Source organism: Salmo salar, chromosome ssa21 (genome assembly GCF_905237065.1).
Source record: "Salmo salar chromosome ssa21, Ssal_v3.1, whole genome shotgun sequence".
NCBI lineage: Eukaryota > Metazoa > Chordata > Actinopteri > Salmoniformes > Salmonidae > Salmo > Salmo salar.
Genome location: NC_059462.1, coordinates 41,231,209 through 41,245,767, shown reverse-complemented (window position 1 = coordinate 41,245,767; position 14,559 = coordinate 41,231,209). Strand labels below are relative to the sequence as shown.

The 14,559-nt window shown below is 42.8% G+C and overlaps 2 protein-coding genes across 5 annotated transcripts in view; one reads left to right on the top strand and one right to left on the bottom strand.

Moving 5' to 3' along the window:
- The window catches only part of LOC106582348 (adenylate cyclase type 5), a 132,499-nt gene extending 128,850 nt beyond the window's left edge, over positions 1–3,649 (top strand). For both annotated transcript variants that reach the window (XM_014165372.2, XM_014165371.2), the window contains exons 16-21: positions 395–415; positions 694–826; positions 940–1,203; positions 1,779–1,983; positions 2,212–2,336; positions 2,637–3,649. In XM_014165372.2, coding sequence (XP_014020847.1) covers positions 395–415; positions 694–826; positions 940–1,203; positions 1,779–1,983; positions 2,212–2,336; positions 2,637–2,765 — 877 coding nt within the window. In that variant the 3' untranslated portion in view covers positions 2,766–3,649. The remainder of the gene's footprint in view (positions 1–394; positions 416–693; positions 827–939; positions 1,204–1,778; positions 1,984–2,211; positions 2,337–2,636) is intronic.
- A 7,103-nt stretch (positions 3,650–10,752) lies between these two features.
- Positions 10,753–14,559, bottom strand: part of sec22a (SEC22 homolog A, vesicle trafficking protein) — a 41,446-nt gene continuing 37,639 nt past the window's right edge. For all 3 annotated transcript variants that reach the window (XM_045704773.1, XM_045704772.1, XM_045704774.1), the window contains 3 exons: positions 13,726–13,844; positions 13,356–13,421; positions 10,753–12,698 (listed from right to left, as the gene is read on the bottom strand). In XM_045704773.1, coding sequence (XP_045560729.1) covers positions 12,498–12,698; positions 13,356–13,421; positions 13,726–13,844 — 386 coding nt within the window. In that variant the 3' untranslated portion in view covers positions 10,753–12,497. The remainder of the gene's footprint in view (positions 12,699–13,355; positions 13,422–13,725; positions 13,845–14,559) is intronic.

Below are 14,559 nucleotides of genomic sequence, written 5' to 3'. Positions count from 1 at the left end.
CAATAGTATTTTATGCTAATGTTCTTCAGAGCGAAGCAGTAACATGTGGGATGTCTCATGTTTGTTTACTGATGTGCACCTAGCTTTAGATATGATGGACGAGAACAACTCTGGCTTGTGTAAATTGCCCAGTAGATAAATGTTAGATTGAGGTGAAAGGTATTGACGGGTGGACTGATGCTTTGCTCTAACCCATGCTATTTATTCACAACAAGCAGCAGACTTAAATTAAAACCTGTCCTGAGTTTAGTGGTGCGTTTACTTAATGTAATGGATGACTGTTGGATAGGTCAGGTCAGGTCCTGTGCTGTCTACGGTTATCCGTCTACAGATGGAGTGGAGGGTTCAGTTGCCTCTCTCCCTAAAATGTTCTTTCTTTGTTTTCTCTTCACAGTGAGCACATAAATGGAACAAGGTGAGATTTATGTAGCTTAACACTATTAAACCAATGGAAACAAATTGAAACGCACAAATTGATTGAGATCAATTGTATCCAATATACTGTAGCTTCAATGCATCCTATAGATCTTCCTGGCACTTCATATGCCTCAGGTAGTTAGATAACATTGATAAACAGTGTTGTGACCTTGTATATTGTTTAGTAATGGTATGTAGTATCTAGCGTTATTGAATAACATAGATTAAAGAGTGCGGTGGCCTCAGGTCTGTAGTTGATCTTTGGTATCTGTCCAGCTGTGTGATGGACTCTAAGGTCCCTCTGAAGATCATGACTCCCGTGGTCATCACTGTCTTCGTCCTGGCTTTGTATCTACACGCCCAGCAGGTGGAGTCCACAGCCAGACTCGACTTTCTCTGGAAACTACAGGTAGGTGTGTGTGTGTGTGTGTGTGTGTGTGTGTGTGTGTGTGTGTGTGTGTGTATGTGTGCCATCCAAGGTCATTGATACCTCCTTGACCCTCTCCCTCTCTCTCCCTCCAGGCCACAGAAGAAAAGGAGGAGATGGAGGAGCTACAGGCTTACAACCGTCGCCTCCTCCACAACATCCTCCCCAAAGATGTGGCTGCTCACTTCCTGGCGCGAGAGCGTCGGAACGACGAGCTCTACTACCAGTCCTGTGAGTGTGTGGCCGTCATGTTCGCCTCCATCTCCAACTTCTCTGAGTTCTACATAGAGCTGGAGGCCAACAACGAGGGAGTGGAGTGTCTCAGGCTGCTCAACGAGATCATTGCAGACTTTGACGAGGTGAGAAGGGAGTGGGGAGAGAGCGGTATGAGGATGGGGGAAGGAGAGAGAAATGAGAATGGGAGGAGAGGGGGATGGGGAAGGAGGAGAGAGGTATGAGGATGGGGAGGAGGAGAGAGGTATGAGGATGGGGAGGAGGATAGAGGTATGAGGATGGGGAGGAGGATAGAGGTATGAGGATGGGGAGGAGGATAGAGGTATGAGGATGAGGAGTAGAGTAAGAGTTGTGTTGATGGGGGTTGAGGAGAGAGGGATGGGGGAGTAGAGTTAGAGTTGTGAGGATGGGGGAGAGAGATGAAGAGAGGGAGTGTCCACCTGCTCATTGAGATTAATCACTGAATTTGACAAGGTGAGAGGGGCCTTTATCGCTCTCTCTCTGTGTGTGTGTGTGTGTGTTTACGCTGACCATATTTTCTGCCACATTACTCCTAATATAACTACAGTATTGGTAATAGAGACTATTATTGGACCCTGTTATGTTGAAATAGAGCTAACAATCTCAATGCTATTAACCCAAGTAAACTAACTAGTAAATGTCTTTCTCTCACTTCTCTATTGTCCTCCTCTCCCCCCAGATCATCAGTGAGGACCAGTTCCGCCAGCTGGAGAAGATAAAGACCATTGGCAGTACCTACATGGCAGCTTCTGGCCTCAACGACTCTACCTACGACAAAGAAGGCCGCTCACACATCAGAGCCCTGGCAGACTACGCCATGAGACTCATGGATCAGATGAAGTACATCAACGAACACTCCTTCAATAACTTCAAGATGAAGATCGGTAAAGCTGCCTATGGGAAAGATCATTTTGTTGCCTTGTTCATTTTGATGTGAATTCATGAGAAGAACGATATCCTTAAGCAGTAGTGCCTCACAAAATCTATAATAAGTCATGGAAAAAATGTCACCGCACCAGGAAAAACTCTGCTGACCGATAAAAAATGTATATTGAACATACTGTATATATTGTTAAAAACATGCTGAACTATATCCCTGTCCACCGGTGCAGGTCTGAACATTGGTCCAGTGGTGGCTGGGGTGATCGGGGCCAGGAAGCCCCAGTATGATATCTGGGGGAATACAGTCAACGTGGCCAGCCGCATGGACAGCACTGGTGTACCTGAGCGGATCCAGGTAACTCAGACACAGCACAGAAGAAACTGATAACACACTAAGGATTTCTATTGTGACTTTATTATAACTATGATGAAGACCTAAGGGTCGAAACATTGTCAATTAAGCACATGGAAGCATAACTTGCAGTGTGCACTCTTTTTTTAACCTTGTGTCGATCTTTTAGAATATTATCATTGAATGAAATGGCAGGCAGTGTGCTTATGATCAAGATATGTGAACACTGCTATCCTCTGTGTGACTTTATGACTACTTACTTTCCCACTTTTCTTTTCCTCTCTCTCTCCTTCCTCTCGCCAGGTGACCTCAGACCTGTACAACGTGCTGAACTCCTATAACTACACACTAGAGTGCCGAGGCCTGGTCAAGGTGAAGGGTAAAGGAGAAATGCAGACCTACTTCCTCACTGGAGGACCTCCCAGAAGTTAACACCCAGGCTGTGTCCCAAATGGAAACCTATTCCCTGTATAGTGCACTACTTTTGGCCAGGGACATAGGGCTCTGTTCAAAAGTAGTGCACTATATAGGAAATAGGGTGCCATTTCAGACACAGCCTATTCAGAAGCAGCCCCAGTAACAGACTGACACTGGTGCAGGAAAAGGCTGAGAGGAGAGGGGTGATTGGACTAAAAGGGGCTGACCCCCCCCCAAGTCTTTGACGAGCAGGCTTATGGACCTATGTTAGCTTGGGGAAATGACTGCCCACCGTCAACACCCCTTTTCCTAGGTTTATCTCCTCCCTACCTGCAGAGGTCAGCCTCCGATTTGACCAGAGTGAAGGAGACCCCACCCAGCCTCCTCTCGGATTGGGGGAAAGAGACAGGGAGGAGCTTAGAGGGCCTGGGTTCGCTGAAGAGACCAAAGAATTCCCATCAGACTACAGCAGACATAGACACATTGTGACAGCAGCATTCTCTCACGGTCTTATTTCTATAGGTCATAGTGTGAGTTAAGGAACGGCTAAGAGCCAATCATCTCGCAGTACTGTAGATCTAAGTTTTTCTGAGGAAATCGATCCACTATGTGTGTCTTCATAGACATTCTGCTGAAAGATCCAAGTCGCTCTAAACAAAACCTACATGATGACACTGAAACCCATATTTACAAGTAAAACATTCGGAAAGTATTCAGGCCCCTTCACTTTTTCTAAATTTTTCTAAAATGGATTAAATAAAAACATTTCCTCATCAGTCTACACACAATACCCCATAATGACAAAGCGAAACCAGGTTTTTAGAAATGTTAGCAAAAAAAAACCGGACATACCTTATTTACATAAGTATTCAGACCCTTGAGCTCAGGTAAATCCTGTTTCCATTGATCATCCTTGATGTTTCTACAACTTGATTGGAGTCCACCTGTGGTAAATCCAATTGATTGGACGTGATTTGGAAAGGTACACAGTTGACAGTGCATGTCAGAGCAAAACCCAAGCCATGAGGTTGAAGGAATTGTCCGTAGAACTCCAAGACAGGTTGTGTCAAGGCAGAGATCTGGGGAAGGGTACCAAAACATTTCTGCAGCATTGAAGGTCCCCAAGAACACTGTGGCCTCCATCATTCTTAAATGGAAGAAGTTTGGGACCACCAAGACTCTTCCAGGAGCTGGCCGCCCAGCCAAACTGAGCAATCGGGGTAGAAGGCCCTTGGTCAGGGAGGTGACCAAGAACCCGATGGTCACTCTGACAGAGCTCCAGAGTTCATCTGCGGAGATGGGAGAACCTTCCAGAAGGACAACCATCTCTGCAGAACTCCACCAATCAGGCCTTCATGGTAGAGTGGCCAAACAGAAAACACATGTCAAACTCCAAGCAGGCTGTCAAAAGGCACCTAAAGGACTCTCAGACCATGAGAAAAAATATCCTTTGGTCTGATGAAACCAAGATTGAACTCTTTGGCCTGAATGCCAAGCATCATGCCTGGAGGAAACCAGGCACCGCTCATCACCTGGCCAATACCATCCCTACAGTGAAGCATGGTGGTGGCAGCATCATGCTGTGGCAATGTTTTTCAGCGGCAGCAACTGGGAGACTGTTCAGGATCGAGGGAAAGATGACCAGAGCAAAGTACAGAGAGATCCTTGATGAAAACCTGGTCCAGAGCACTCAGGACCTCAGACTGGTGCGAAGGTTCACCTTCCAACAGGACAACGACCTTAAGCACACAGCTAAGGAGTGGCTTTGGGACAAGTCTCTGAATGTCCTTGAGTGGCCCAGCCAGAGCACGGACTTGAACCTGATCAAACATCTCTGGAGACCTGAAAATAGCTGTGCAGCGACGTTCCCCATCCAACCTGACAGAGCTTGAGATGATCTGCTGAGAAAAATGGGAGAAACTCCACAAATATAGGTGTGCCAAGTTTGTAGTATCATACCCAAGAGGACTTGAGGCTGTAATCGCTGTCAAAGGAGCTTCAACAAAGTACTGAGTAAAAGGGTCGGAATACTTATGTAAATGTGATACTCCCATTTTCCCAATTTTTTTTATAAAACCTGCTTTTTGCTTTGTCCTAATGGCTTATTGTGTGTAGATTGATGAGAGGGAAAACTATTGAATCCAATTTTAGAATAAGGCTGTAACATAACAAAATGTGGAAGAAGTGAAGGGGTCATGATACTTTCTGAATGCACTGTATATACAGTACCAGTTAAAAGTTTGGACACACCTACTCATTCAAGAGTTGCTTCATTTTTACTATTTTCTACATTTTACAATAATAGTGAAGACTTCAAAACTATGAAATAACACACATGGAATCATGTTGTAACCAAAAAATTGTTAAACAAATCAAAATATATTTTAGATTCTTCAAAGTAGCCACCCTTTGCCTTGATGACAACTTTGCACAGTCTTGGCATTCTCTCAACCACCTTCACGAGGAATCCTTTTCCAACAGCCTTGAAGGGGTTCCCACATATGCTGAGCACTTGTTGGCTGCTTTTTCTTCACTCTGCAATCCAACTCATCCCAAACCATCTCAATTGGGTTGAGGTCGGGTGATTGTGGAGGTCAGATCATCTGATGCAGCAGTCCATCACTCTCCTTCTTGGTAAAATAGCCCTTACACATTCTGGAGGTGTGTTGGGTCATTGTCCTATTGAAAAACAAATGATAGTCACACTAAGCATAAACCAGATGGGATGGCGTATCGCTGCAGAATGCTGTGGTAGCCATGCTGGTTAAGTGTGCCTTCTAAATAAATAGGATCCACACATGCGGAGATCACCCGTTCACCTACTCTGCGTCTCACAAACACATGGCAGTTGGAACCAAAAACCTCAAATTTGGACTCATCAGACCAAAGGACAGATTTCCACCGGTCTAATGTCCATTGCTTGTGTTTCTTGGCCCAAGCAAGTCTCTCATTATTGGTGTCCTTTAGTAGTGGTTTCTTTGCAGCAACTCAAACATGAAGGCCTGACTCCGCTGAACAGTTGATGTTGAGATGTGTCTGTTACTTGAACTCTGTGAGGTGCAGTTAATTGTCGATTTCTGAGGCTGGTAACTCTAATGAACTTATCCTCTGCAGCAGAGGTAACTCTTGGTCTTCCTTTCCTGTGGCGGTGTTCATGAGAGCCAGTTTCATCATAGCACTTAATGGTTTTTGCGACTGTACTTGAAGAAATGTTCAAAGTTCTTGAAATTTTCCATATTGACTGACCATGTCTTAAAGTAATGATGGACTGTCGTTTCTCTTTGCTTATTTCAGCTGTTCTTGCCATAATATGGACTTGGTCTTTTACCAAATAGGGCTAGCTTCTGTATACCACCCCTACCTTGTCACAACACAAATGATTGGCTGAAACACATTAAGGAGGAAAGAAATTCCACAAATTAACTTTTAACAAGGCACACCTGTTAATTGAAATGCATTCCAGGTTTGAAGCTGCTTGAGAGAATGCCAAGAGTGTGCAAAGCTATCAAGGAAAAAGGGTGGCTACTTTGAAGAATCTCAAATATAAAATATGTTTTGATTTGAACACTTTTCTGGTTACTACATGGTTCCATGTGTTATTTCATAGTTTTGATGTCCTCACTATTATTCTACAATGTAGAAAATAGTAAAAATAAAGAAAAACCCTTGAATGAGTAGTTGTGTCCAAACTTTTGATTGGTACTGTATATATACACATACAGTATATGTGTAAAAAAGTGTTTTTTGTTCCTACAGTCCATGTATGCTGTCTTTGAACACTTGAGTGGTACAGATATTGCAATTCTCCAAACCATGGGTACACGTACTAACATTGCCAGCCAGCACAATCTATCAAACCCTTTACTGGAGTTGGTCAGAGAGGAAGGAGCAGTGTGTTTCATCTCTAGTAGGGAGCCTTGGTGGGCCATGTTAACTTGGCTGGCTACTTGATCGACCAGTGAGACTGCTCTGCTCAGTGCGAGTTTACAGAGCTCTACACTACACTACACACACACACACACACACACACACACACACACACACACACACACACACACACACACACACACACCGGCAAAAACACACACAAACGTACCCATACACACACACACACGCATGCACGCAGAAACACACAGACATAAGCTAGCCACACATACATGCACATAACAGACAGACACACGCTTTAACTAACGACACTTTCAACTGATGTCAACGAAAAGCTTTTTTGTATTTTACATTTTGTACTTTGACTCAAAAACACCAAACCCTATCAGATATTTTAGATTCTATATTTTGTACATTAATATATTAGAGAGAAGCATCTATAAATAAACAATATGTATTCGGATGTACATAGCTGACCGAGACCTATTACAATCATGCAAGGGGTGGACGATTTATTTTCTTTCCCATCACTGTATTCTTCATTCTTTCTAGTTCACCTGCTTTTTCCACACATTTGGTTTGAATATCAAGCAGTTGCCTGCACTTGTGGCAAGGCATCCCCCGACATTTCCTTTTAGATGAATAACCCCCTGCAGTCAGTCCATGTCATAGATGGAGACTGGTTTGGTACTCTATGAAGCCATCCCACCAACCCTGGCTCAAACAGATGTTATGACCCAATGAATGTCCAATTTTCTCCAACGAGGCCTTTATACTTGTCTATACTGATGATTTCCTCCTTATGTTAAACAATATGAGGAACAACTTGTGGGAGTCCATGTGGAGATGTTTCCTTTTGACCTTTGATCCGCTGGATATTTTTATCCCCATTAGGGTTGCACAATTCCAGTAACTTTGCCAAAATTCCCAGGTTTTTCTAAAATACTGGTTGGAAGATTCCCGGAATCAGGAGGGAATAAGCAGGAAATCCAGTAAACTTCCAACAGAGATTTCTAGAAAACCTGGGAATTTGGGGAGTGACTGGAATTTTGCAAACTCTATGCCCCTTCATCTGTTTCTGGTAGAGCAGCCCCATCAGTGTTACAGCATACTGTGGGATCTTCATCTGTTTCTGGTAGAGCAGCCCCATCAGTGTTACAGCATACTGTGGGATCTTCATCTGTTTCTGGTAGAGCAGCCCCATCAGTGTTACAGCATACTGTGGGATCTTCATCTGTTTCTGGTAGAGCAGCCCCATCAGTGTTACAGCATACTGTGGGATCTTCATCTGTTTCTGGTAGAGCAGCCCCATCAGTGTTACAGCATACTGTGGGATCTTTATCTTATCCTACATCTGATGTCATCATTCTAATTTCACAGATTTTTTTGTCTTTCCCTTCATCAAACAACTACTTACAGTGACAATATTGGTGATTTGGGTACCAGTCAGTTCTTGAGAAGCAGTCTGTCTGTTTGGATTGTCACTTTGTACCCCCTGAGGTACATGTTGATAGAAAGAATGTCTTGGCGCTCTATTAATTCTGGGTGACAGATAACCGCTAGGCTAAGAGCATGCCTGAACAGCCCCTCTTAAAACCCAACCAAGTCCAAAACTAACAAAAAGCATCATAATATATGCAGAAACTCTTCCAAACTGTTTTGGCTGGGAAGGATGCGGACACCTTAAAGCGGGAACATCGACTTTAAATTGAATTCACGATGTAACGCTCAACTTCAATGACACAGCTTAAATAGAGCCCGTATCCTCTGGTCTTTACTCATTTCAAACTAAAACCCTCCTTCCACTAGAAACATGAGGGATCTACTCTACTGCTATAACCCATTCAGTCCCTCTCCGCTTTTCAGGGGTTTTTACTGTGTGTCATTGGTGTTGTATGGACACATGGCTTTTATTGGAGGTTGAGATTGTACTTTAGTTTCTGCTACCTTGAAAATAAGCAAGGAAAATATAGTGCCATTGAATTCAATTGAGCTTTAATGTGTGCTCTCAAACTGTGGGGTGGGGGGGCAGACCGTCTCTGCTAGGGAGGGGCATAGCTCCCTTTCTCTCCCTATATTTGGAGAAAGGATGAACCTCGTGAGGTTTTCACCAGATGGAGCGGAGAGAAGAGGAATGACATCAGTGCGTTTTGAGTCAGAACTTGCATAACCTGGTTGTTGTCTCTGTTCAGCTATTACATTCCACAAGGAGTGTTAGCTAAGAAGACTGGTACCACTAAACCTTGGGTTGGCTTTGCTTTCTATCATGTCAAACACTAAGCGTTTTTTTTTGTTAAATCCAATAAAACACTAAAATGGAACTTGTTGACAATGCCTTTTTATTTGATGTGGCATCCTATATCTCTCTTTCTATAACCTTGTTTGGATGGTTGTTGCAGATGTACAGCCATAGATTTATTTTAGTCTTTGACGATCCAAATGGTAATATGTTTAAACACTACTAGTAGAAAGAGAAGAGAGAACTTGCCAGCCAGCCTGCCATTTCGCTGAACTGCTTGAGTTGATTGTTCCGATATATCTACATATAGAACACAAATTCAAAAGGATCTCTACGATTGTTCCTCGATCTCCAGAGGGGGGCAGCATTACACTGTCATTGGTACAAAAAAAAGGATCCTAACAGATGGGCTGTACTAAACAATGGCTCCTTTTGTATTTTCTTCATTAATAATACAGCTATGCTTATAATGTTGGCTATATGGTGATTTAGGGTACTATTTGGTACGAATTCTATCCTCTATATAGTGCACTACTTTTGACCAGGACCCATAAGAGCCCTGGTCAAAAGTAGTGCACTATATAGGTGATAGTAAATCTGACAGAAATGGCACCCTGAATAATGACCCTTGGTTGTGAATTATACATGTTATTAGACAGGCCTGTTCATATTGTAGTTTATTTTAGCTGCCCCTCTGCAAATTGTCCATAAATAATTTTAACTTAGTTAAGTAAGACTGACTGTATTTAAATGCAATGGCCACAGACCAAATAAACTGGAGACTACAGAGGAAACAGTCCACGCCCATAGGATAGATGGTGGATGTAAAGGGCATTGTAGCCTACTGATGGCTACTGATCAATTCATTTAACAGGCTTTACTGTGTACGAAAACTATGTTGATTTAAATCTTTACAAAGAGGGGAAGGTAGAAGTGCTTTAAATGCCCTGCACTTCAGAGGAAATCACTGCATAATAAAACTGATAGAAGAACCTTAAACAGCTAAGTATCTTACAATACAGCTGGATGAAGACAAAGATTTGGCAGGACTCATAAATTGGTCATCTTGCCGAGTCCATGCCCTTTAAAAAGCAGCACACCTGTGAGCACACCACGGTTGCTGTGGACAGTGTAAAAATAACGTTGAGTGTGTCTGTATTAGTCACAAATAGGCCTAGACGGCGACTGACTTCCCCTCACTTGCGTTCAAATTTAAAGTGCTGTCCAAATGAGTTACAATTTCCCCCTTCTAATACCTACAGGTTCTTCTTCTGCATTCAACCTTACACTTCCTGATTTGTATTTATTAGGGACCCCCATTATCTGCTGCCAAGGCACAAGGGGGAACATTTTTTTTTTATATGAAACTCGTTTGAAATAACAATTAGAAATGCACTACTCCTTTGGGTCCTACTCCGGTTTGACTCTCAGGTGTAGTAAATGATGGATTGGTATGGTATCCATTTAGTATTATTTCTACTGCGCTGATACAGGCACTACATTTAAATGGTACGTTACACATACAGTAAAAGGAGTTTGTAATATAAAAAAGTCAAGAAACCTCTGAGAAGAAACTTTATAGTGCCTTCAAGACCCTTGAGTCAATTTTCACAGCTGTAATCACTGTCAGAAGGTGATTCTAACATGTATTGACTCAAGGGTGTGAATACTTATGTAAATGAGGGACGTCTGCAAATGTATTAAATGCAAACATTTCTAAAACATATTTTCACTTTATCATTAAGGGGTATTGTGTGTAGATGGGCGAGAAAATCTATTTAATCCATTTTGAATTCAGGCTGTAACAAAAGAGAATAAGTCAAGGGGTATGAATACTCTGAAGGCACTGTAGTAAACTACTTGGTTATGCACACACCATTAGCAAAATGAGGATCTGTTTAATGTTGTATATTTAGTTACATTACATAGATTGCAAAAGTATGTCATTACAAACAGTCAGGGGCGCAACTTTGGTTTTAGAAGTGGGGGGAGACTTTTTTTTTTATCCAGTCGGATAAACACCCTACCCGACTGCTCGGAGGTGTCTGCATGGTCCTAAAGCACACAGTAAACTCATTTTGTATCACATTCCAATGAAACAACTGGGGGGGGGGATAAAAATGCATCATCCGCAGTGAAAGTTGCACCCCTGGAAACAGCCAACATCAAATAAAACATTTGAGTCCTAGATGTCATACTGGAGGCTAACTTAGGTCACAAAGGTCAAGTACCACAGTCTGCTAAGATGTACAGGCTAACAGTAACATATTGGCCATTGTTGATGACAAATCTTAAGGGTTGGATCAGTGCAGTAGTGCCCAGATACACATGGAGTTAGTTGCCAGATGTTCATAATACTTGGTTCCATGTTTATACTCTCCACTCATGCAATGACTCTAGTCTGACTGACACTGGCCAATCCACCCCCCAAAAAATAACATTGTTGGCACAATCCCTTAACTCATAATTAAATTAACAATGTTTCTAGGAAGTTTACTGACATTGTCCTCAGTAATTTCTGCTTCTGACAAGTCGAACATTTCTGCAATATAATCCAAAAGCTATGCAAAATAAATGATGCATTGGAAAATACATGGCAAAAGAAAAGAAATGCAATGAGTATTTTTGGAAGTAACCATTTCTGCTACAATATAAGTAACTAGTCTACCTCCTCTCCTACTCTGGCCTTTAGAGTAATACCCTGAAACATCAGGATGGCAGATGGCTCACAGGTAAATAAACCCTTTCCAGCAGCGGCTACTGTTACCACCACTGCACCAGGACGTCTGGCAGATGATACAGAGTTGATAAGGTTGGCCTCCCAGTGCTGAAAACAGTGGGATAACACCACCACATTACATTTGCCATGCCAAACTTAGCTTTCAATCAATAGCGTATTCATGAAGCCTGCAACAAAGTACAGCAGTACATGGAAGTAACAGGTGTGCCATGATCATACACATTATTTTGAATAAATTATTCTCAAATCAATAAAACAAATCTTTGCTAGACAAGAGATTTAATAACATATGATACTGGGGTGGCAGTTAGCCTAACGCTTTAGAGCATTGGGCCAGTAACCGAAATGTCACTGGTTTGAATCCCCGAGCCGACTAGGTAAAAGATATGTCGATATGCCCTTTAGGAAGGCACTTAACACTAATTTGTCCTGTATTCACTCTGGATAAGAGCATCTGCTAAATTACTTAAATTATACATGTCTGTTTCAGAGTTTCAATTTAAGTCAGAAACCCCTGTTCAGACTCCTGATAGTTACCCCAAACATATTCATATGAATATTATTATTAGCCAATTAACTAATTATTTGGCTGTTGTGGCACTGCCCATTAACCCTATTGGGCCGTATCACTTTGAGGCCACGCTAAAGTGAGCTCAGTATCCAACGGGATTGAGGCAGGGCCAAGCTGGCCCACAATCCTGAGCTGTGGTGGGGAAGAAACATGATAAAGAGAGCAGGAGCAGAGTCACTTCTTTGCTCCGTAGCCTTAGACATGGTTTTGTTGTTGGTGGTTGGTTGGTTGGTTGTAAATTAGTATATTTGTTGGGTTTTGTCAGACACTGAAGTTGTTTATTTCTTGTTTGACTCGTGGTTGTAGTTTTTGTCAGACGTTGTAGTCCGGAGCTTTGCCCTGCGGCTGCCTCAGTCTGATCTGTAGTGTCATGAAGGCCCCTACAGTCACATGGAAGAGGATCTGCCACACGTTCCTCAGCTCATACAGGTACATGTTGGACAGACAGATCAGGGCCAAGGCCAGGAACGACTTACTGTTCCTCCACACAGAGAAGTACGCAAACAGGGAACACTGAAGGGAGAGAAAGGGAGAGATGGAGTGAAAGAAAGACAGGGAAACAGAAGAGTCAACTTCTGTGAGAACAATAGAGCTACTTCATTGTATTGAAAATCCCTTGCAGGTGACCAATCTTTCTTTGCTTTCAAACCATGTCCAATATTTGACCTTTATTCAAGGATGCCCCAATTATTTAGTGCAAGCTTATATCAACTACCAGCAATAAAATTACAAGCCAAGGTTCTGCAATATAAATGTAATACATATTATTAGCACTTTTCAATGTACAATTATGTGTAAACTGTAGCTGGACTCAGACCATCTTGGTAACACTAACAACCCCCTCTGTACAGTGAGAGTTGTAATGCAAAATGCAGGGTTGTTTTTAAATGTATTTAACTAGGCAAGTCAGTTAAGAACAAATTCTTATTTACAATGATGGCCTACCCCGGCCAAACCATAACGACCTTGGGCCAATTGTACACCGCCCTATGGGACTCCCAATCACAGCCGGTTGTGATAGAGCCTAGGATCGAACCAGCGTCTGTAGTGACGCCTTTAGCACTGAGAAGCAATGGCTTAGACCGCTGCGCCACTCGGGAGCCCCACCTCACTCATCACAGTGACTGCCAGAAGGAGACAAGCAGGCAGCTCTTGCTCGTTATGACTTACCTGATACAGACAGGCTGCTGTGCCCAGGAAAAAGGCAATCACGTAATTAAAGTCTTCGTCGTCGTTCTGCCGGCAAACCAACGGGGGAGGAAGATGAGGGAGAGAAGAAAAGATAGCGAGGTCAATAAATGATGAATGTACAGCAGTAGGTAGGCTTGAAACAAGGCTTGGTGAAACTGGTACGACAAGAAAGCCAACAAAAGCATTGGACAAAAACAGCCTCTGAAAAGCAATAATAAGCATAACCACTAAGATAAATACAGGTTACAAACTGTTCATATGAAAAGGCTTGGATTAGTTATAGCTACAGGGTGTCAGTTTGTCTTTCCCACCGAATTAAAGATCGAGTAATGTATCACTCTGGCTTTACCTGTATGGTGCTCTCTATAGCATGAACCCCTCGGAGTAGATTGAGGCCTCCACAGAGGATGCTCAGCACACAGGAGACGATGCCAGGTAGAGTCACAGGATCAAGCTGTTGGCTGGGAGCTGGGAGGAGAAGAAGGGAACTGTTAAGAGCCAGCAGAAATGCCATGGCCAATGAGCCATAGACACATTAAGAGACTTTACTGAGTGAGATAAACAGCTACGTTGTGATTCTGAAGGACATCACAATACAGACTCCGCGCCAGAGGCTGCCTTGACCTAAGGTAGGGTGCAAAGTAATATCTTGCGGCTAAATTCTTATATGATGAATAGCTAGATAGAACAGGATTACATGCTAACCAGACCGGAGACGTCTCGTGCGCAAGCGTCGCAAAATACATTTAGAAATCCATGTTATTCAATTATTGCACCAACACTGTTTCGCGCGCCAACGAGCATCTGCGTTGCCAAGGGCTAAAATAGAAGTCATTCCTATTTCTGACGCAGATCGCACTGCAAGTCCTGCCTCTCCCAACTCCTCATTGGTTTATAGAAGCAGGTACCCACGTGCCATCTCCTCATTGGTTATACCCACGTGGGTGATTGAAAGACTAAATGTTTTGTCGGTTGTCGTGGTAATACTATGAAAGTGTAGATGCTAATCACCATATAAGTTCAAAGATGAAAAAGCCTGGAAGGAGGAGAGATGACTAGAAACGATTCGGTTGACCGTTTTATGTGTGGATTAATTGTCGGAGTAGAGGACCTTGTGCATTTCAGGTAAAATAACAACTCAATGTTTATATCCCAGGCCAAATTAGCTAGCAAGTGCAAGCTA